Genomic DNA, 24,029 nt, shown 5'->3' on the forward strand with positions numbered 1-24,029 from the left:
GGTTAGATGGCACTGGCTTTCTTCAGATTTAAATTTTAATAGTCGATTAAATGTAATTTTTAAAAATATTTTTTATTCTGAAAATCAGTTTTCCACAGTAATGCAATTCTTTCCAAAAGAAAAAAAAAAAGAGCTCATTTAACTGGCTTTTCTACAAAGGACAATTGAAACATTTAAGGCAAGATTCACTTGTTCATCTCCATTTTAAAATGGAAACAAAACACCAGACTTCAGGAACTGGCTAAGGTTAACAACATGTGGGAAATCTCCTTTGCCTGTTCTGTTTTCCCTTTTGGTAGCCTCCTAGCTAAGAGCTTTACATTACTATGGATATTATAGTAAGACACTTTTGCTTTTGATTTTCTGTATAAACCCAATTTTAAATTTAAAGGCACACAATAAAGCTTTATGCATTTATTAAAATATACACATTTTGGTAGATTTAGAATTTTCCTTTAGTATCTTCATAAATCAATATATTGTCAACACCACATTCATTTGAAAATAAAACACGCTCCATAACATAGCTGCATATTGTTTCTTTCTTCATGATACACGACAACACCCCATTGTACGGTGCACCAATGGGAATTAAAAAACCACAAAACGAACAAACTTGAACAAATACAGCAATTCCATACAAAAAAAAGAAAGCAGAGAATGACACCAGAAATTACCATCTGCAAAAAGCAAGTTGTACTTCTCAAAGACGGAACAAAAAAGAAACAAGTTAGTAAAATTTACAAGCTGTATTTATAACTTTGGATATGAATCAGACAGTAATGCTTCTTTTCCACAGTGAGACAAGCTAGAATTTTGAGCCTGTTGTTAAATAGTATAAATACACGGGATGAGGACAACAGCTGCTCTCTTAATCCTGCTGGCCCTTCTATCAGTCCAGACATTTGAGGTATGTATGCTCCATCGTAGCATTAACAGTGCTTTTGCTTTGGAAAGTGGGGGTTTTGATTTCCAGTGTAATTGAACTTCAGGGTGCATACTGGCAACTGCCAGGACAATCACTAGGAGATGTGCAAGAACAGTGAACTCATCCCATATCCAAATGAATACAATCCCTCAGAGGCTGCACTTCCTGGGAAATTTACATGACCCACAATTCCCTTAAATTGGTGTCACCAGTGTCAATGTTAGGGAAGCAAAATAGAGGGGAGAAAAAAAAAAAAAAGCAGAGTGACTCCCTAAGGAGAAGATCCAGGCTGCCCCTATTTCCCAGTTCTAACACAATCCCATTTTCTTTTTTGACTGCATAAAAGTGCACTTCCTTTTTGCAAAGAGTAAGACACGAGTGTTACCTGCTCCCAGAAGTCTTCAATCTGAAGGCTGTCTTTGTGAAATTCCTCTGAAAATTTGGTGATTCCATGCATGGTGAACATGGCTTAGTGATTTCTAACATTATTGTAGTTGATTTCTAACTCTATTTTAGTTTAGTTTATTATTTAATGGGCTTCAATTCCTTTTGGGTTGTCTTAAAAAAATGAGACCATTTATTTAGAAGAGTAGTTTTGGCAAAATACCTACTGTCTAGGTATTTCAGGATGATGCCTGTGTTACCCAAGCCAAGCAAGAAGAGGAAAGCATTTTGGAAAGGAAATTGTTTCTGAGGAGGGGAACAAAGCACAACAGCCTCTTGAGACTTCGGTAAAATGTAAAGTAGGTATTGGCTAATAGTTATGTACATGGAAGGGGCTTTTAGCTACCTATCACCATTCCACCTGAGAGATAAACAGTAAACTCCTTGGTGAAACTTCATCCTGGCCCTTGCTTCCAGGAGAAATGCTGTTTCTGCCCCTGTGTTCTGCCCAGTTACAACTGATGCCTCTTTCATAGCTGAACCATCACTGGTTCCCAGTCTGTAGCTCTTTCTCAGGGACTCTGAAGGGCCCCTCTTGACAAATGGGTCCTGGGTGTTGGTGGGTACATGTATACTTGCTGGAGAAACTGAGGTCCCATGAAAATTTTGGGGAGAAATACTTTCCTCAAGTAGGCTTGTTTCAGAGTGCATACAGAAGGGACGCTGTCAAGCAGCCTGCAGCTAAATTTTGGGGTGCATATCTCCTTTGCCCTCCCTTCCCCTCCAGCATGAGAAATGAAGGTGTTCTCTGGACTGCTCAGTAGCCTGAAGACTTACACCCAACAGTGGAATGTTATCTATCTCCTGGATTGGTGAACTGACCCCGCTCTGGCTTTAGATATATTTTCTGGTTTCTGACTTCTTTCCCCAACAAGACATTCTAATCTGAGATACTAAATTAGCTAAAACCATGATTGACCCTTAGTGTAAAAACTGGTGGAAGAGGACTACAATTTCCTCTAGTCTTTGAGGCCACCCTCTGGCTCCTGAAGCTTCTATTTATAATGCAGAGAAGAGGTAGCATCTTGTAAGGTAGCTATCTCCAACAGAGTGAGATAAAGGAGGTCAAGTGTTTCAACTCCTTTCAGAAGAGTGGAAAGACATTTCTTTGAAAAAGTTTGTGTTTGGTTTCCTAATCATTACTAGGTTTATCTCCTGGACAGCCCTCAGGCTCTAGAAAGGTTATCAGTCTACAACTTCTCTGTCGGTTTATTTAAACAGGCTTTTCATGACCATTGTCGAGACATTCGATTAGCTATTATTAGTTTCCTTCTAAAAAGTAGAATAGGGTCCTTAACCTCATTCTGTTAATTGACTGCTTTCATTAATTTGCAGTAACTTGTGTTCAAGCTGGGTAAAATCACAAGTTTAGATAGATGTCCAAAGTTGTTCGGTTTGGTTGTTTAAACTTGAAAATTTTCAAGTGGTTGCAAATAACTGTTTATATTGTCTTTACACAAGTTAAATGCCCATACTTCTAGGTTAGTGATGAAATCAGACATAGTAGGACTCAAAGGAAGACTCGTAGATTGCTTTACATACAACTGTTTTTTCCCCTTTGATATGGTAGGTAACTTGGAGTACGTATGTGGTATGTCAGCTCCTTGCACAGGTTGAGGTCACCACTGTCCCTGCTCCTGAAGTTCAGCCTTTCCTGCTTCATGCGCCCATCATCTTCCCAAGCTTCCCCAGCAGACTCCTGTCACTTCTCTACCTAAACCTTACTAGGAAAGAGAAGATTCTTCAGCCATGTTCAGATTTTGTTATTTTCCACTCATATTTCTCTTCAAACACTTTGATGAATATAGATAGCCCCGCCTTACCTGTCTGGAAGTACTGCAAGTCTAATAGAATGTACTTTAACTGGGCAGATTTGTTGAGTCTTAAAACCAGCTCAAAGCTTCATTTCTACACAAATTGCTGATAATTACTTCACACTGAATTCCCAACGATGCATTTTACAGCCCAGGCACTGTATCATTATGGTTAAATTTAGGGGAGAGAAAACAGGGTAGTGCCATTTTATTACATTAAAATGACAAAATGATCCCAGGAAACCAGTATTCCAAACACTTACTGTTGAGGAATGAAAAGGATCTAGAAAGTAGCCTTTTTTTTTTTTTTTAAGTTCAGTGACATACATTGGATATGGGTGTGATATGCAATTTATTTGAATGCATAATTCCAAAAAACTAGTTTCAATTGATTCCCCCCCCCTTTCTATATAAAAGCTCAGTGCAGTTAACTGTGAGAACTTGTCAGGTTTGCTTGTTTTATCTATATTTATCATCTCCACAGGTTGAGGTCACCACTGTCCCTGCTCCTGAAGTTCAGCCTCATTACTTATTATTAGTAATTGGTACATTCGCAATCAGTGTTGAATGAAGAAATGGAGTGATACCTTCTCTCCATAATCCAAGGGTATGCCAAGATAGCAGAGACCTCAAACTGAAAAAAAGAATAGACCTGAACATTAGTCAGTATATTCTGAATATCTTTTGGCATCACATTAGCTCAGGAGAGAAAGAGCAAGGAATTTGACACTTTTCTCCCCTTTCAGGAAATGCTCTCAAAGATTTTAGCTTGATCTGAATGGTGCCTTCATGTCCTTAACAATACATCTTGGCGCAATCTTGGGGATTCCTAGCACCCAAGAGTAGAATTTATAGTCCGTGTGTTTTTTTCCTGTTGCAGATGTCCTCATCTACCCTCTTTCTGACAACATTCCTTTACAGGGCCTCTTATGACCCAGATTTAGACCTTACCAGGTAGATACCTTTCTGGGCTTCAGTAAAACTACTCTGGGAAATAACAAGAGAAAGACATGCCTGAGAGTGAGCTACTGAGAAAGGCTCAGAGCTGAAATGCGATCCCAGGGAATGCCAGTACCCACATAGCTGGGCTTCAGCATTTTTGTTGTGGAACCCACCAATCAAGGGGTTGCCTATCTCAAATAAAGAGACAGAATTTATAATTTTAGAAATCTGAAATAGAATTTGCAACGTGATCTCAGTGACTGGGTCACTTCTCCTTGTAAAGATTTTTATCTGATTATAAAACAAATGGCCTGCTTCTTCAAGGCATATTAATGCCATGAAATCATGCTTCAGTTTCGCCCTCTTTTTTGCTATCTGTAGGATCTTACAGCTTGGTAGAAGAGAAGGCATGACAGAGCATTCATTTCTACCAATGCCCTTCTGGCCTCACCCCCTACCCCAAAAGGTTATTTAATATTGTCTGGGCATTGAAATATTTTTTTTTTTTATTTTTGACTATGTTATTGGGTCTGCACATCTGCTTTATGGTGAATCTGGATCTTTGGGGGGGAAGGGGGAAACGGTCTCAGAATTCTCAATCTTTTCTGGATCCCAAAATGATACGTTTGGAGACTGAGAACCTTGGTGAATAAAAGTAATACGGTCTCCTCTATGAATTTGTTCTTGTAAGTTTCCAGGATACAGTGCTGCTTGCTGAGGAAGTACTAAAGCTCACTGGTGCCCCTGTGGTCCCAGGGCTGCAATGCCACCTGTGCCCACACCCACCTGCTTTGGCACATCTCCAGACAGAGCTGCAGCCTCACTGCAGTTGAGTCTGCTTCTTGCTTCTAGGGATCTCAGTGAGAAGCAAAACGATTCAACCAGCAAAGCAGAAAAAAATGTGCTGCCCTCACTCAGCTCTGAGAGTTGCACTCAACTATCACAGTTTCTTGCAGTTTCTAGTTTAATTTATCTTACAAAGGGACCAGTTGTGCAACCCAGGATAAACCCTTCTGCGGAATAATATCTCAAAGAACAAAAGTAGCAAATGACAGGCTATGACCAGGGACAGACTTTGGGGAAGGCTGTGTTTTTGAAATGAGAGCCAAAGAAGTTTTCACCTTCTAGCCCACACGTTGAGTTACTGAAAATAAATCATTTCTACACATATCTTGTGTTTTGCTGCTACTCTGGAGAGTAATCTAACTCATCATTTGCAATCAGGGCCTCCGAGTTCTGTTTGTGTTTGCTTTTGCTCTTCGCTTTGCTACTTGTCCGGGTGTTTGCCTTTGCATCTGACATCTGTTGGTAATGGAAGCCTTTGTCTTCTGCCGGCCCGCCCCAGTTCTCCTGGCTCTCGCCCTCTGTGGCATAGGAGAAGCCTTCCTCCACCGAGAAAGGGTCGTCCACGTCATAGCGCTGGTACATGCTTTGGTGCAGGGCTTCTTCTCGGGCACTGATTTCCAGGGTGCTGTTCCAGATGCCGTACCCAAAATAAATGAGCATACCTGCAGGGGCATGGGGAGAAGGCAGTGTGAATGAGCAGTTGTTTGGGGGAGCCCCAGGGATGGCAGGAGAACTCCCTCAATGGTAAAAGCTGAGCTGGCCGTGGCTGTGTTTTCTTAGGTCCACACGGTATTTTGAAACGACTTGAATTAGATGCCATTAAAAAGAAATCTGGAGGCCTTGCATTAAGCCCTCTGCATTTATAACTTTTGCTAAGGAAAGTGAGAAGGCTTGACAATGCTGTACTTGCACACCTGTATGGCAACTTTGGGCTGCAGGTGAGAACTAGCTGCCTTGTTGGACAGGATATGTCATTCAGCTCCCTACCCTCACGTAGGTGCCAGGCAGAAATGGCATTTCTGCCCTCTGTTAAATATTTATGGATCAGAAATAGTGTGTTCCCAATTTTCTCATCACATTTTATTACCCTATGCTACCACTTCGGGACTCCATCTTTTATTTCACCACTTAGAAACTCGTATATATTAACTTTATGGCTCCTCTTGCCATTTTTCACTCGTCAAAACAAAATATTACTGCCACTCAGAGCTGTCGTGTTCTTTTGTGTGTTCTTAGAACACTAGTGCATGCCACGGCAATGGCCCTTAGAACATTGGTGGTGTGATTATCTATCTGCACAGGGTGAATTTACTTCGCAGGCTGTAGAAAACTGACACTTATTTTGTTGAATGAATGACTGACACCCAAAGAGCATGCAATGTCCACAGCAACTCCCTGCTTTACAGCCATTCCAAGCAAGTAATTAATAATTAGAAATTAGAAGTTCGCCTTCCTAATTAATACAAAACATATTAATATGGGCACATGCCTCATTTTTACTAGAATAAAAATTGGAGGCTCTATATTTTCTAACGTGAAAAACCCATGAAAGCCTAAGGCCTGGAGAGCTAAGAACCACAACTTCGGGAGGTTACATCATCACAGGATGTGATGATTAAGAGTTATGACATTGTACAAATAAGAAGAATGATATAATAAATAAATATATATAAATAGAAACGAGTGGACACTGGGTTCAAATCCTGTCTGCTTCACTTCAAGCTGTGTAATCTGGGATCAGTTACTTAGCCTCAGTTGTCTGTTAAACCACTAGAGTTACTGTACCTATACCATAGGGTTGCTGTGAGGATGAAGGAAGACGCAGTGGTTTTCTACTCTGTCTGCCCCTGAGGACCACATGGGAGCTTCTGAACCAGGCTGATGCCCAAGCCCCATTGCTGGGTCTTCTGCTGTCATTGTCCTGCAGAGGGGCCTCAGCAGAGATGCTGCTAACAGATGATCCCAGTGACTGGCCAAGGCCGAGAACCCCTGATCAGAGGCCAAAGGGCTCTGCTAACTACTGTGTTGCTAACTCTGGCTGTACTCTGGCCTGGCCACTGGGGGACCACTCAGCTATGCAGCCTGCAGCCCCCTTCTGAGTGGCACTCGTCCCTTTGACTCTGAAGCCTTGAGGGGTCTCTAGGGGGCAGTTGGCTTAGAACTGCAGGGCTGTTTTCCATGTTGGTGCTTCAGAATCCTGCTCCCTTTGGAATTTGAAGTGTGTCTTTTTAAAACCTGGATTTCTTTCTCCTTGTCACAAATGGCTTTTTTCCCACCCCCTCCTATAACCATCAGTGAAATCAAGTCTCCAGGAGCCAAAGTCAGCAGAGATTTATAGTCCTAATTGGTAATAAACCCTAGAGTTAATCATTCGCAGATGTGGCTATTCTCGAATGGCGATTTCCTTTTTCTGAGCCTGTCTTTTTTTTTGTCTGTGGGTGGGGTGTGGCTAAGGGAATAGTTAATATGCTTGTGTAAAACAATGCCTCAAACTGAGGCCACTTCTAAAAGGGCCAGTTTGTTGCTTCTCGGAGAACGCTTCTGTTCGAAACATGTTTGAAATTCGAGAATGATTTCAGGAATAAGTGGGATCAGCAGGCACACCCCCTTTTTTTTTTTGCCAATTTTTCTTTTTGACTCTCTTTTCTCCTCGATATCCAGGCAGGAGCCAAATCTTGCCTTCTACTCTTGCCTGGTACCTACTATCTATATCATTTCTTTACTTTATGATGGCATTTTGGGACCCTGTTTATAAGTGAGCTATTTCCTTAGTGAACTGAATGCCAATTTTTTTCTCTTCACTTTGCTCCTAACTTCTCTGTAGCTATACAGGTCATTGTTTGAGCATGGTTTGACACCGATGGTGAAAAAATCCTCCACCAGATTTTGGGGTATAGGGCAGAATGACATTTGTGGGAGTTCTCTAAAAACCTTGGTGTGACTGCTCATAGAACTGTGTTACTTACAACTGGAAAAGAGTCTCTAGCCCATCCAGCTAGTGGGATACCTTCATTTTACTGATGAAAAAACAGAGTGGATAGACTAAGTCATTTGCTTGGGTTTAAGAAGGACTGAACAGTAATCCAGGCAGAGGAAAAAGGCTCTTTTCCCCCTGCCCTGTAAACCTCAGCTGGTTTACAGACAGTGCTTAGTGTATTCAGGAAAAGGGTAGGCTTATATTTGTTCTTTGGGAATAGCTGGACCCAGAAGGAATGTGTGTGAGCATGTGTGTTTCTGTGTGTGTGTGGTGTGTGCACGCAGACGCATCGACTGTGATTACTTTGAGAAAGCTCCTCATGGAAAGCTGCCACATAAATATTTATGGACCCTTTAACATTTGCTCTATGCTCCCTACAGTTTCAATGATGTGTCACTTCATCTTCAAACATACATTTCAAATACGAGTCTGTGAACCACAAAGTGTCTCTGAGCATGCAGCCTGGTGGAATAAATAGCGGGCCTGGGCAAAGGCATTCTCTTAGTTCTTGGTGTTCTGTCTTCCTTCATCCTTGCTCCCTGAGGCAATTTTGGAAAAGTGGAGAAGGATGCAGAGAAGGATGAGAGAAAAGGAAAAATGGAGAGGAGGTGGGCAAAGAAACAGTGGGCAACAAGTAAAGTGAGGGAGGGGAAACAGAAAGTGGAGGGAGGGAAGGATGTGGGGGGAAGAGAGTGAGAGAGAGAACATGTACTACCATCTGTCACACATAAACAAGGGCTTTGTGTTGGAGGAGTAAACAGAGCTGCTAAAGCCTCCTGTGTAGAAACAGGGTGTTTTGTTTCTGCTTCTTTTTCCAGTTGGCTAAGAGAGCACAGCATGAGGTAGCTTCTGCAAAATCTGTGGGGGTTCTGGGAACACTGAATTACCAACACTGAACTTCACCTGACACCTCTCGGTGCTCAGGTCCTGTGATGATGCCTCATTTCTTTGAGCCTCTCTTCTAAGGAGCTCAAAATGTTGTACAAATATTATCTTGTTTAGATCTTGCTTGCTTGCTTGGGAAGTATGTGTGTGTTCATAATTATGCACATTTTTACAAAATCAAGGATTGTCCACAATGACACAGACATCAGTCAGCCTGTTAACACTTCTGGGTTTCTCCATGCCCAGTGCAGAGGGCTTCTACCTGCTATTTCTGCCATTTACCAGGAGCGTAGCAGATAGTTATTAAAAACAATCTTGCTTGAGGTTTTATTTTGAGCAATTTTGAATACATACAAAGTGGTGAGCAATGGTCCCCATGTACTCATTAGTAGTTCCTTCCCAGGCCCCCACTCCCATAATTTTCCTTTTAGTTACTTTAGAAAAGTCACTTCCATCATATGGTTCACCCATAAATATTTTAGTATGTTTCTTTAAAATAGACTCCTTTAGAAAAAAATAATAGCATCATCATCACATCTAAAAACTATTACTAATTCCTTAATATCATCTCATTACTGGCAGTCTGACAATTTCCCTGGACTTCTTATATAAGCAGGGAGTTCTTTGACTTAAAAGGCTATATACATATTCCCCTGATGCTCCCTCTGCTTGATAGAGTTTGGGGCACTGTTATTTTAGTTGTCACTAGAACTGATGTCATATTCTTTTGTCAACCTCCAGGCTGGCAAAGTTTTATCTTTTTAAAAAAATTTTTATAATAGTTTATTTTTACATCATTTTGTGCCTTTTCCCATCTCAATTGTAATCCCGGTGGGCTTCCCATCACCAAATCACCCGTGTGCCATCACCATAGAGTTTTATCTTTTGAGTGTGGATTTGCTTTTGGCAGAAGCCAGAAGTCATTTGGAAACAAGTCTCAAGAATACACTGACAAATATTCCTTATTCTATCTGCATATTTAATTCTGCCATTTCTTAAAAACTTACATCTGTTGCTTTGGAGTTACTAATTTTGTATTGGTAACAATGAGAGGCAGGTGTGTTAAAAATCAGAAGGGACGCAGCTTCTGTGTTGCAGGAGAGTGCTGGAGTCCCCCTGTTGGGGGTATTTTTAGTTAATGGAGAGGACTGAGGGTGGGCAGAGGGCACTCAGGGAAGGGACTAGTTAGCAGGTGCAGGCGTGTTTGAATATTTTAACTATAGACATGGCTGTACTGGGGCCTGCGGTTTGAGCGCCATACCCGGTGAAAGTTAATGGCAGCGAGAACTGTGAAAGGTTATTTACATGGAAGGGAAACAAAGAAAGGCTTAGAACTTCCTTGGTGGTCTCCAGTGCCTGGGACAGGTTCAGACTAGAAAAGGTAGCAAATCCTTAAGTCAGCCATTGAACGGCCTTTCTTTATGTAGTAGAACACTTTATGATCATAAACCCTGTGTGAAAAGCACTCTCTTGCCCATTATCCCAGGGAAGTTAAGAACCATGCAATACATTAGAGATTGAAATGGCACCGGAACTCGTATCTCTCACTGCTAAACTGAGGGTAATCTCGTCCCTCCCAAGTGCCCCTGGGAAGGGTTAGGAAGCTGCGCCTGCCTGCTGATGCAGGCACCATCTGGGAAAACAGCACCTCACTCCGCTTGTATTGTTCCACCCCATGCAAAGTAAGCAAATGATCCCAAATCTAAGTGAGAGGGGGCGCAGGAAGGCTGGTCTATGGATCATATGGGAGAAAACAGTCTAACAGCAGATGTCCCATTCTGTGGGCATAAACTCAAGCTGAGGAGCAGATTCCTGATCTCTGGAGTTTTCTCGAGCTTCCTGTTCTCCCCAGGCAGCTCCCTGTTTAGCCAAGGGGTGGTGGGTCACCTGACTTCAGACTAGGTGGGGCTGCCTCTTCCTGGGGTGCACTTTCCAGCAGGAAGCCCTGCCCACTGCAGATAAATGAGGCACTTTGTTATGTCCAGAGACTTTTTTATTTTCACTACGTTGAGATTAACTTTCCAAAACAGACATTTGCCAATACAGAAATGAAGACTGGAAGGTAAGGAGAAGGTATCCTCTCCACCACACCTACCACAACCCCTACTGTTTCCCCTCTTGCTACTTTTTATTAAAAAACAACCACCACCACAAGCCCTGTGGATTGTAATAACAAAAAGGCTTGTTTAATATGGTGTGTCCAGGAAGAGCAGATTTAGGATGGAATGGGTGTGTGTGTTGGGGTGGCGTCCTCTTCCTGACTATGCAGCTGACAGTACACAAAGGCGTATTATGCTTCCATTTCCTACCCTCAAAATGGTGCTGGGAACCCCTAGTTTTGTTTGTGGGGTACAGTGGTCATGAGACAGAATGCAGTCTTCTTAAAGAATATGAAGGAATCCAATAACCCAAGCCAGCAACCCACTTCCAAACCCAAGGGAAATGTGTCCACCAACACACACACACAAGACTGTTCTTAGCAGCTATTTAAAACAGTCCCAGGCTAGAAACAAGCTAAATGCCCATGGACACAAGAATGGGTAAATGAATTGTGGCATATTCACACAGTGGAAGACAGGAGAGGTGGGAGAATGAACACACTCAAACTGCAAGCATCACAGTGGATGAGTTTCCACAGGATACGTCAGGGGAGAGCACCCCCACCCCACTCTTCAGGGTTCTGCTTCTGTACCAGGTGTACATACAGCACACACTTGCTTCCAGGACCTTCCACCTCTGCCCCCCCCCCCCCCCCAATTTTGTCTCACAGGAGAGTCAATCTTTGAACTGCGTCTGGGTGCGGTACTCTGCTTCTTCCTCACTTCCTTGCCAGCTGGCCCTACCCAGCACAGTGCCTCTGCTGGCGTGCGGTTGCCACTGCTGTGGATGGATTCTCCTCCCCCTCCCTCCCTCTTGGAAGGGCATCCATCCCCTGTGGCATCCCCATCCAGAACTTCATGATTTCCCTCGCTCTTCTGAGCACCATCTGGAGGCCGGAAGTGCCACTTGTGTTTTCCTCTGCCTCCATGGAGAATTTCAAACTTATGGGGCGTCTGACCAAGACTTTGTTTTTTGGTGTGCTTTCAGGCCCCAGCTTCTGACTCTTTGCTCCCCTTCAATCCCCTTCACCAAGGGTCAGTTCTGTTCTGGGTCAGTTTCCAATAGGATTTCGGGCACTAGCTCAGGTAAAGACCCTGAAATTTGTCTTCTCTTTGAAATAGTTATGTCTCAGCATAGGCTTTAGGATACCTGTTGCCCAAACCACTGTCAGATCTCTACATTTATAGGAAAAACTGTTTTCTCAGAGGGACTAAAACCATTCCAAATGAACACTTGGCAGCCTCCCAGGGGGAGGAGGCCCAAGAGTTGGTCTAAGAGGTGATTAATTTATAATAAAGGTCCACAGGGAATCAGACCTTTGGATTTGGCCTTCTCCCTGGTCCCTGTGAGTTTCATATTCTGAGACTCTGCCCAGTCCTTAAGATCTTCTTCCACAAAACTGCTTCATCTAAGAGGAGAATGAAGATGAAGAGTGCTCTGTGTTCATTTTGGTGGGATTTTAAACATTTGTTATCTGTATTATTTCTCTTCTGAAGGGACAGAGACCATGCTTGGTGATCATGTTGGGATCATGTGTCTCATTTCACTGAGTTACAGTCTTGTGAAGGTCAAAAGCTTAGCCAAACACTGTTTCAAAACTGCTGTAATTAAGATTCATTTAGAGAAGCTTAGATAAAAAATGCGTCTAAGAAAATTATCAAGAAGTGACTCAGCTGAACTATGTAAACCTTCTTTTTTAAAAGTAGCTGAGGTTCAGCAACCAAGAAAAAGAAACACATGTCTTTTGCAGCAACATGGATGGAGCTGGAAAAGATCATGCTTAGTGAAATAAGTCAGAAAGAAAAGGAAAAATACTGATGGTTTCGCTCATAGCAGGAATATAACGGAATAGACAAGAAAATAATGATAATGATGAACAACTATATACCAGAGACATTTTGTGGGGGTGGAGTGGGGAATGGGATCAAAAACAGCAGGGGGAGGGCAATGCACTGGACTATGGTGATGGCACATGGGTGATTTGGTGATGGGAAACCCAGGGAGATTGCAACTGAGATGGAAAAATGTACAAAAATATGTAAAAATAAACTAGTAAAAAAAAGTAGCTGAGGTTTCATAGGAAGTTCTATTTAAAAATAACTCTACTGTTCTTCCTAGCAAAACTATACTGTGAATACAGAGATAAAGAAGAAAAATTTGTGTTTTGGAAGCTCAGAAGTTGAGAGGTGGGATATTCGAATGAGATCATTAAAGTTTTATAAGCCACTCTGGGGCTAAGGGATTGATAAATTTTATATGGGCCCAAAATTGTTTTTTTAAAAGCAGGGAATTTTTTATAATTACATTATGTGCCCTGTTTGCTAATATCTTCTTATTCTCCTCTCTAGATTGGTGGCTTCCAAATTTGAGCATGCATCAGGATCACCTGGAGGACTTGTTAACTTAAATTGCCCTTGGAGGTTCTGATTCGGTCTGTCTGGGATGGGATCCAAAATTACATTGCTAACTAGTTCCCATGTGATATCAGTGCTGCTGATCTGGGACCTCTCTTCAAGGAACCAATGTTCTAGATCACTATAAACCTAAAGTAATCAGTGATTACACACTAAAATTACTGGGGGATCTTAAAAAATTTCCCCAAATGCTTGGTCATACCAGACATGCAGAGTCAGAATTAATCTCTCTCTCTGGTTCTAGGGGAGTCTTGGGTATAGAATATTTATAAAGCAATTCAGGTGATCCTGATATGCAGCCAAGACTGAATGCTTTGTTCTCCACAAAAACTACTCATGTACTGGCCTTCAAAGACCATGAGAGCAAAGCAGTTAGCAGCAAGGTGTTTGCTGCACTGCAGGTTCCTGTGCCCTCTGCCTGGACAGCCACAGGGTACAGGATGGCATCCTCCCTTGCCGGGAGTAGCACTTTCTGGAAAGAGTTTGAAGTTTGTGCTATCAGCGAGATTACAAAAGGCTGCTGGGAGTTTTCTTCTCCCTGATAACTGGGAGGGCAGCCCGAGTCAGGACAGGTTCACGTTGTTCTTTGTCATGATAGCCTAATCTGGGGGACAATGAATCATTTTATATTTTTAAAAGGCAGGGAAGAAAAATTCTTATTGTTTTCCCCAGTATTTTCTTATTTAAGCTCCATGCAACTAGAATGAGGCTAGTAGAATTTTCCACAGCCTTACAGATGCAGAAAGTGGGATGCAAAGGAGTTAAGTGAACTCAATCACAAGGCGGTGAAAGACTTGCAATTTGCTGGGTGTTTCACTCCAAAGACAAGGGCCTCTGCCACCTCACCGCTTTTGTAAGAGGCCTCTGGTGCCTGGAGACCATTGATGCCGTGCAGACTGGCCACATAATTTGTGGGTCCTAGTGCAAGATAAAACCATGGAGCATTTGTTAAAAAGTGTTTAAGAATCCAAGTGGGCAGCAGCAGGGCAATGAACCAAGGCCTGGTTATTACTGCACGGCCTCATGCCCATGAAGCCAGCGCTGGTGTTGTCTTAACCTGCACAAACTGCTATGGAACATTCTGCTTAAATAAGAAGATCTGCTCAGAGGCACCCTAGTAGGGAGTAGGAGCCCTAGATCGGAGAATAGAGTTACTGGATTGTAATAATAGCACAGTGAGTAGTATCCTATTATTCTTGTTGACATTGAGCCATTTTTTAACCTCTCAGGTTTAGCTCATTCATCTGTAAATTAAGAGGGTGAATTCGGGAAGTTTAGACCATCACAGTGTTTCTCAATCTGTGTATATGCCACATTTTAAAAAACCTAGCCCATATTTGGTATGGTGGCTGTGATCATGGACTCTAGACACAACCAACTGAGTTCTGGTTTTGACTCTGCTATATTTAACTCTGTGACCTCAGCCAAGTACCTCAGTTTCCTCATCTGTAAAATGGAGGTTGTTGTAAGGATTAAATAAGTTAATACAAGTAAACCTCTTGAAACACAGGTCGGTGATAAGTGCTAATTATTTCTGTGAAACACATGGCACCTATACTGGTACTAGTTTTGAATACCACCTCGCTTAGGATGGGCTTTTTCCTTTAACTTGACTCATGTTTAAGTTAAAACATCATAATCAGATCCATATGAGTATGTATCTTTTCCTAGTGCATGTGAAAATTTATAAGGATGCATTTTAAAAAGTTCATTCAAATACTCTCTAAAATCAGCCCACATATTACCAGACTGTAGGTAGCACTGAATTAACTGTTGGAGGCCCCTCCCAGCTTTAATGTTCTAGCAAAGAATGGATAAGTCTATGTGCATTTGGGCTTATACTTGCATTCATTGCACAAATATATGACACAAATATTTCTCCCCACTTTAGTCACTGCCACCCCTAGAAGAATCCTTCCATTGGTTAGCTACATGTTCTAGTATGAAAATGTTTAAACAGGGAAGAAGAGAGATCGTGAAGAAATCATACAAAGTTAAGGGGGTCCCCTCAAGAAATCCCCCTAAAGTCTAATGAGGAAGGAAACATTGAGTAGTGAAAAACTGAGAATAGACACTTATCGGGAGGCATAGCAGGGCATTGGAGAAGAGCATCTGCTGAAAGATTTATGCCCTTCCCTGAATATCACATTTTCCCCTTATTTCCCTCTATCTGAATATTTTCTTATAGGTCTGTTCAATTCTACTCCCTAAAATTCCTTTTCAGTTGTTCTGACTAGAAGCTTCTGTTTTCTTATTTGAAGTGTCTTTATAATCATTGAGCACATACTATACTCTAGGTACAGAAGATACAGTTTTGAACACCCTTATCTTTCTAGATACAGGAAGACTACTAATGAATGAGTCTCTGAACCACTTGACCCAGGCTGCTGATTCATGTGTATTTGTCTTGCCTGTGCTTATGGGAGAGACTATTTCTTTTATTACTTTCCTATTCTTCAAAGAACCTAAGGATCCTCCTTAACTACATACTGTTTACCAGAGACCCCAGCGCTATGAAGTTGTATAGGGAACATGAAAGTCCTAACTTAGAAAGATTCAAATTAGTCTGCACTCAGCCCTCTCAAGTTACCAAGAGCACCCATCTCCAGGCATCTCATAATCATGGGTGCTTGTCGGATATGATAAACTTGTAATGAATGGGAGCATACAGTAAAGTGGCCACAGAGAAAAATTAGAAATCTCAGGAAAGGTACAGGACTTTCTGAAGGCCATGGATTTGTGCTTAAAAAACAACTTTACACATATCCAAAGCTGCGGATGATGGAGGACCTAACTAAGTCTTATTATTAGCAAAGAAGAGAAAAATGAATGAGGATGCTGTAATGATGGTTACTTCTCAAAAGAATGACTGGAATACTGAAGGATGAAGAAAGACCTTGGGAAAACAAATGAGAAAGCCCTTGTATAGTTTACAAAAATCAGTATGAAGTGAGGGTTAAATGGTGCCATGATGAAATTGTGTCAGAAAAATTATGCCAACAAATCCACACTGAATTCAGACTTTGCTCATTTAAAAAAAGAGGGCATGATTGCCATTTCAATTGTAATTATTAAATATAAGATAAATATTTTAAAGTTATTTTTTTGTTTCACATTTTTAGTTTCCAAGATAGAATTCCAATCACTTTCCTGTCTTCACTTTCACTATTCTATTTTTGTCCCATTTTTAGTGTGACTTCATTTAAAGTGGACCTTCCAAGGTACTAATTATCCACAAGAAGTCCATCTATTATTATTCAATGCAGTGATGGATTGATCAGCATCATTCTTCAGAAACAAGGACCAAGACCATCAGAGGCAGAAAGGGCACAACTGGCTTTATTTGACGCTAATGCAGAAAGCAAGTGTTCATAGAACCAGCCAGAACAGAGCCACCTAGTCTAGCTAGGAGGTCGTTTTGGGATAAGCCTGCTCAAGACCTTATAAAGGAACTCTCAAGGCTCCAAAGGAAGTTGCTTACCCACAAAGCACCAGACTGCAAACCGGATCCATGTGATGGTGGAGAGCTTTAGCATGAGATAGATGTTCACCAGCATGGCAAAGGCAGGCACAAAGGGGAGGCAGGGGGCCATGTAGGGCAGCTTCTTGGGGTTCTCTGGCTGCTGCAGGATCACAAACACCAGGGCGCTGATCAGCAGCACCATCAGAACAACCAGAAGGATGGCCCACCAGCTCTGCTCTGAGATGTAGTCAGAACCAAATATGATGAAGGAGCAGAAGATGAACATGAGGATGAAGAGCAGGAGCACACAGATGGTCACCGTGTGCCCTGTTGCTGCTGTGGGCCGATCCATTTTTCCTGGAAGGCCCAACCGGATCCTCATGGTATAGTAACGGGGCCCAATCAGCTTCTTTAACTTGATGAGATAAATATTTTCAGATTCATCGGCTTCTATGCCTGTGGTCATGTCCACAGTGCCATAGTTAGGGTGGTTGACATTGTAGGTCGTCTTGTCTGACTTCCCTATCAGCATCTCGTTGTCTCCCAAGGATGGTAGGTTCTTGGCCCCGCATGTGTTGGTGGCTGGGCCAGAAAACTCTTCCCCTTCACTCACAGGAGAACACACGTCCTTCTCACACTCAGCCAGAATTCCCTCTTTCTTCTTTGTGTGCTCCTCAGACAAGAACTTGACAAAACCATCAATGTCACTCTCTGGTTGGTATCGAAGGAGGAGGACACAGACAGAGACCAAGGTGTAGGCCAGAAGTGTGCCGATGGACATCATCTCTATGAGGTCTCGCAGGCTGACTAGTAGCGAGAGGAGGGCTGCCAGGAAGCCTGACACGATGCAGGCCACCACTGGCGTCTCTGTGTAGGAGCTCACGTGAGCGAGGAACCTAGAGGGAGTTGCACGCAGAGGGTTAGTGGTGGGCTACAGAGGGTGTCTCCCTCAACATGGCTTTGTGCTTCCTCACTCTGCTCCACTGATTTACTTCTGGATTCCTGCTTTTAAAAACATCTATTATTCCTACCCCAGGATTGGATTCCCTAGAATATAATTTAAAATCAATTTACTTTAATTCCTTAGTTTGGAGGCACACTTTAGAAGTTTCTGCTTTACTATATAATAGGAAGGATTCATAGAATCTAAGAGGCTTGTCAGAAACCAAAACTGAAGGCAAGTCTTTACTGTGAGGAAGTGGAAGTTGGATAAATTATAAACTTAATTGGGGGTTCTTAGGCATATGTTAGCCAAAGTGTGGTCCGTGGATCATCAGTATAAACATGGAGCTTATTGGAAATTCATATTTTTAGATTCTACTGGAAACATTTGTATTACATTGGAGTATCTGGAGTAGCTGAGCAAACTATGCTTTTCAATACCTCTAGAGGATTCTGATTTATGTCAAAGCTTGAGAAGTACTGCACTACAACAAAAGTACAGGGATTTAGCTTGCAAAGTAGCATAATAATTAAGATAATGTGCTCACAGCTGCAGGCTTAATCTAGTCTATTTTCAAGAAGATCAACAGGACCATAGATAAGCCTACTTACAATAGCCAAATAACCGATTATCCCAAAACAGATGAGTGGATCAAGGAGATGTGTGTATATCCACAATGGAATACTACTCAGCGATTAAAAAGATGAACTCATATCATTTGCAACAACATAGATGGAACTGGAAGGGATTATGCTAAGCAGAAAAAAGTCAGAAGGAGAAAGACAAATAGTAACATATGGAATAGACAGAAAACAAACAAAGGGTCAGGAGAAAAAAACAGACAAAACTTGCAAGCTGACCATAGGTCTGAGGTATACAGCTGGGGATGGGGGTGGGGATGGGGGGTAAAGAGGCTAAAATAGAGGAGGGGAGAGCATAGGGAACTATGGTAATGGGTCATGGGGGCTGTGGTGTTGGGAGAATTAGGGCACTACACCTGAGTGTAGAAATCAAATATTGTTCCCAGCCTAACAAAGATGTCAGAAAATAAATACATTTATAAATAATTAAAAACAATAACATGAAAAACTCCCCAAACCAAGGGCATCGACTGGCAGGTGCTTTTTTTTTTTAACACTTCCTGTGGGTCTCATGTAGGTACCTGCTCCCCTGTCTCTCTCCTCCCTGCCCTTCCATTCTACCTTTATTTTCATGATTCACACAAGACTATAAACTGTGCTTGGATCCCCGACATCTTTCCTCTTAGTGTTCTTTGACAGTGGAAGAACATTTTGGATATGTGAAGTTGTCAAGCAACTTCTTGATCTGTCCAACTTTCCAAGCACAGCAGCTCTGGCCTGGTCATGCCTTCAGGGTATGCAGAGGAACTGGAGTAGAAGATGAGTCATGGAGGAGAGTCTCTGATCTGCGCTCCTCAGAGCAACCGAGCCTCTGTGGTACTCTTCTCCTTGTGCGCTTGGACATGGCCATCTTTGCCCACTTCACAGGGTGCGCCCTGGGACTCAAAAGATGGAGCATCCTCTCATGGGGACCAGAAGTGACACTAGGGGGGTGTGGTTAATAACTCTGACTCGAGTCTTATAATCCTACTTCAAACCCTGGCTTCCCATTTTGCTGGGGGCTTAGGGCCAAGTTTTTGCTACCATTTCTGACATTTCGTGTACTTATCTGCCAAGTAGAGTTGTAACGATGCCTCAGTGGAATACTGGGAAGCACCTCAGAAAAACAAACATCCCATAAACAGCTGTTGTACTAGTGGGTTCTCTTCAGAGGGTCTGATCCTCTTTTTGATCATAGCTTTGAATTATTGCAACTTTAGAGGAGCTGTGAGATGAGAGAGGGGGAGCTGCCAGACCTCAATGTGAGGCCAGAGCTAACATGGCCCTGGGCAGGGCTCTCTCTTCTGAAGGCCGCCAAGGCAGCCATTTGGCACCCACTGTCTTTACAAAGGAGCATGCAAAGTCAGACAGGAGATGGGGGCAGCTATGGGAACAACTACAGTCAAACTCAGGGACTGTTTCAGGCCTCAAAGCTGTCCACACCAACTGTCAGATACATAACAGTCTATGTAACAGGCTCAGATCAAAATTACAGTCAGGTTGTCAGCAGGTGACATTCCTCCTGGTTGGGTTAAGCAAAGCAGCACCAATTCCACTGAGCAGAGCCCTTACCTGAAAAGAAGCCCATCACCAGCCATGGCATAAATGACCCTCGGCATCGGGAAGAGTGAGCCCAGCAAGCTGACTGTCAGTCCCGCCACTGACCCAATGGCCACGACAAATTTTGCAGCATAGAACCCATGAGCCACAAACATCTCCATGAGCGGGGATTCCGTGTCAATGGCATAATAGGGGACCATCAGAGTTAAGATCATGCTCACCTGTCAAAAAAAGAGAAAACATGACTGGTGGTAGAGGGGACAGCCAGTGGGAATGGACATCCCAGGGGACGGAAAAGCATCCTGGACTGGCATCACGGGCTGGTGTGGCAGTTTGGATCTGCCACTTCCTGGCATGGGATTTTTTTTTTTTAGTCCAGGCATTCATACCAGTAGGGCTCTTGGTCTTGGTATTTTTTCCCTACATGTGAACTTAGTGCTTTGAGCCAGATCACCTCTGGGTCTCTGTGTGGCCTTTCACATGGGGGAATTCGTCAGCAGGACTGAGCCTGCGAGAGCAGAGCTACCCTGCCAGTCCAGTGGTGGGCAGTTACCTGGTGGGAGGAGCAGCAGACAAAGGCCCTGGCCAGTGCCTGGAAGTTGACATGAGCCTCCTGTTCACATGGGCAGACTCTTAATACTTAATACTTTTTTGTTTTTTAAAGATTTATTTATTTGTGCATACAGAACTGGGGTACAGGCCAGAGTTGCAAGGGCAACGAGAGGATTCACCAGAGACACAGTGGGGAGCAGACCAGGCAGATCATCGAAGTACACGGCTGAGGGGAGCAGCAGGCGGGTCAGGAGAGGTTTGCCGTGCCATGTGGGTCACCTCCAGGGCAGGGGGGCATCAAACGCATGTGGAAATGGCTTTAGCTTCTTAGTGCTGTGATTTAAACTGTTGCATCACCAGCGAGGGCTGCTCTCATTACTTTTACTTTCAGTCTCCTGCCAGGTCTGGTTTTACTTCCGATTGCCCCGAAGATCAGAGGAGCTCAGGCCCAGCACTTAGGCGGGCCAACAAATTATAGCATCAGTGTGGAATGAGTCCTACTGTAGGGCTGTAAGACCCGCTTAAGTTTGCTTAACTGGGAATCACTTGGAGGTCCCAGAGCCCACCTCCCTCCATACATGTTGATCTGCCGTTAACACCTCTTCCTTCAGAATCGGTTCTCAGCAATGGCATGGCCTGTCTTAGGCCATACCTGGGGCTGCCCCTCCATGCATCCTGCAGAGGCAAGCATCAAGGAGGGTGTTGAGACTGAAAAGGAGAGGGCCAGCATCTCTGGGCTGTTGGGAGGAGAGCAGAGTGTCCCCCAAAGCCCAGCCAAGGGGCTCTTCTCATGGTGGTGGGGTGGCAGCTACTGACTGGTGTTGCCTTCAGCAACACCATAGGCTGAAGGCCTATGGGTATTTCCCAGCAATATCATTACTGGAAACGATTTAGGGCAGGGTGTAATAGGGTGGGTGGAGGAGAGAGGGCTTGGTTCTTATAGCCATGTCTCTCTCCTGTCTCTGCTAGATAAGCATGGGCAAAATATTGACAGAAGTACTCTGTGGTCTATAAAGGGCTACTGTAAGGAAGGAGCTGTGATTATCAAACTTCATTGTGTGTGCTGCAAGGGAGGAGGGGTGAGAGGAGGAAAAAGGGGAGGGGAAATGCTGAGTGTCCTGCTGCCCCCCACACCACCACCCAGCCCCGATGCTCAGTCTGCAGACACCATCAGGGCAGGGGGAAGATGGAGAGACCTGCATGTGTGTGCCCAGGGGAGGTGACAATTGACCCCCTGCCAATGATCTGATGGAGCCGTCAGCCCTGTCTCCTCCAGGTAATGCACACTGCTGATGTGTCATCTCTCAGCTCCCACCACAGAATTTCTATTACAGAAGTAGTTCAGCCACATCCAGCTCCTGCCTCAGGCCCTGGCAATGAGGAGAACCAGCTGGCACTCCAAGTGCGTTCAGGTGGCAACTGAAGTTCTATAAACCACATCCAAGGCCACGCTTGTGTGTTACATTGGCTTCCAGAACAATCCTGTTTTGTAGTTTGCCTTAATAATCAGTATATGTGGCTTACTTAGGAAGAAGTCTTAGGCTAAAGACTCTTTTGAAGGAGGTTCCACACTTCTACTTGTTGAGTTCTTCTTAATTGTGGGCCCAGGACTTGTGGCTCTCTTTTGGAGTGCCAGCCATTTCTCCCCATTGCCAGGGGCTGAGGCGGGTGCAGAATTTCTGTGGTAGAAATTCTGGGGTGGGAGCTGAGAAATGACACATCAGAAGTGTGCATGGTAGGGAGAGGTTACCCCAAGGAGACAGGGCTGAAGGCTCCATTCTGAGAATGCCCCTTGGCAGGGAAACCCAAAAGGATGTGCTCGACCAGGGCAAAGAAAGGGAGCAAGAACAGAAATTCCATCTCTCCCCTCCCCCAGAGGTTGAAGGGAAAGCATGTTTCTAGAGAACGAGGTATTCTCTCCCCGCGCTGGGGGAGCCTCGCCTCTTTGCCGGGAAGCTCCCAGAAAACAGAAGAGCATTGAGCAGGCACAGAGTCCACAGTGCCTCTGCCCACACACCCACCCGTTACTGCCAGCCTGTGATCTGAGCTGTTGGATGGCAGCCCACTCCCTGGGCAACACCCTTGGGCAGCAGCAGACACCAGGCGCTGTGTGTGGCAGGACAGGGAAGGACACCCAGGGGCCATAGTTAAAGATTGGGCCTGCGGTGCGCACTCCAGCCTGGAGTCCTGATTTTCTTCTTTCGTCAGTGAGTGGGGACAAGGGGCACAGACACATGCACACCCTCACCAAGACAGTCCAAGGGAAGGACCACTTCCTGACAGAAGGAAGCCCAGTCAGAGAGGCACATTTCAAAGGTCAAATCTGAAAAGGCGGGGCTGGGGTTCCCACCAGCAGTGAGTACTTACAGAGACATATGCTGTCAGGCAGATGACCAGGGAGGCGGTGATAGCATAAGGGATGGAAGTGTTGGGGTTCTTGGCTTCCTCTCCGGTGGTGGCAATGATGTCAAAGCCAATGAAGGCATAGAAACATGTGGCTGCTCCTTGCAGCACCTGTGGGGAAGATGGCATCTGTCAGCCTCAGGATGTCAGGGCTTATGTGTGGCGCTCACATCCACCCAGTGCCCAGCAGACTTCACTTTGGGGCATCTTGGGGTTGTGGGGGGACAGGGTAGAAATAGTGCTGAGAACTGGAGTTTTTATTGTCTGGTGATGCTGGCAAGTGTCTTGTGTAAATGGAGAGCAGAACTGTACCCAAGTGTATTGCTCTTCAGCATATCCAAATCATTTTGGGAAGAAATTGGGATGATAAACCAATTAGGTTGGCTCTCCCTTGGTCTTGGGTACTCATTAACCTCTCTGTGCTTTGCTTTCATTCAATGGTTCTCAACTCCAACAAGGGGTTTTATGGCTATATGACTCTAGTCATATTTATGACTATCCCTGCAAATGCTTAGAAAAGTGAGCAGGTTCTTGTGACTGTCACAGAGACACAGGTAGAGACTGTTGGATTTTAGTGTGGGGACTCAGATGCTTCTGCAAAAATTAGATTTGCCATTAATATTCTGTTAGTGTCCCTGGTAGAATCTCTCTTGGTAGCTTCCAAATCTGAAATGATGTGAAAGACATTCATGTCTTCAGATACACTGTTCTCTCCCATGGGATGTCAGGGTAGAGTTACTTTGATTTTTCTGCTTCTTTGGGGGGGGGCTCAAGGGACCTAATTGGGCTATAAAACAGCAAAGATTTGAGGTGGAGGAACATGAGCTGGGTGGTGGGAGCCAGTGATATCTGGGTATCTGTTCGATAGCCCTTGCAGAGCTCCCAGGGGGCATAGGACTGGTGAAATCCAAGGGAAATCAAGACATCAGTAAACATCATGCTATCATGCATTGAGAAGTATGTTACTTTCTTCCTAACAATGGACTGAAGTTTAACTGGGTAGCATTTTCATGACCAGCTGAAAGTGAAAACTGTGCCCGTTTGAATGCTGGGGAGTGTCCCTTCAGGGGAAGATGAGAGATATTTCTGGAACTGTGTGCACGGGGTAAGAGTCTTGACAACATGCACGTTCTCCCTG

General features: G+C 43.8%; 1 protein-coding gene across 1 annotated transcript in view; it reads right to left on the reverse strand.

Moving 5' to 3' along the window:
• Nucleotides 1-399: 399 nt before the first annotated feature.
• Nucleotides 400-24,029, reverse strand: part of SLC7A14 (solute carrier family 7, member 14) — a 118,759-nt gene continuing 95,129 nt past the window's right edge. Inside the window, exons 5-8 of the mRNA XM_012732846.1 lie at nucleotides 22,856-23,002; nucleotides 19,949-20,157; nucleotides 16,832-17,709; nucleotides 400-5,636 (exon numbers count right to left, since the gene is read on the reverse strand). Coding sequence (XP_012588300.1) covers nucleotides 5,314-5,636; nucleotides 16,832-17,709; nucleotides 19,949-20,157; nucleotides 22,856-23,002 — 1,557 coding nt within the window. The 3' untranslated portion in view covers nucleotides 400-5,313. The remainder of the gene's footprint in view (nucleotides 5,637-16,831; nucleotides 17,710-19,948; nucleotides 20,158-22,855; nucleotides 23,003-24,029) is intronic.

This window comes from Condylura cristata, unplaced genomic scaffold, assembly GCF_000260355.1.
Source record: "Condylura cristata isolate star-nosed mole 26May11 unplaced genomic scaffold, ConCri1.0 scaffold00003, whole genome shotgun sequence".
In the NCBI taxonomy this organism is placed as follows: Eukaryota; Metazoa; Chordata; class Mammalia; order Eulipotyphla; family Talpidae; genus Condylura; species Condylura cristata.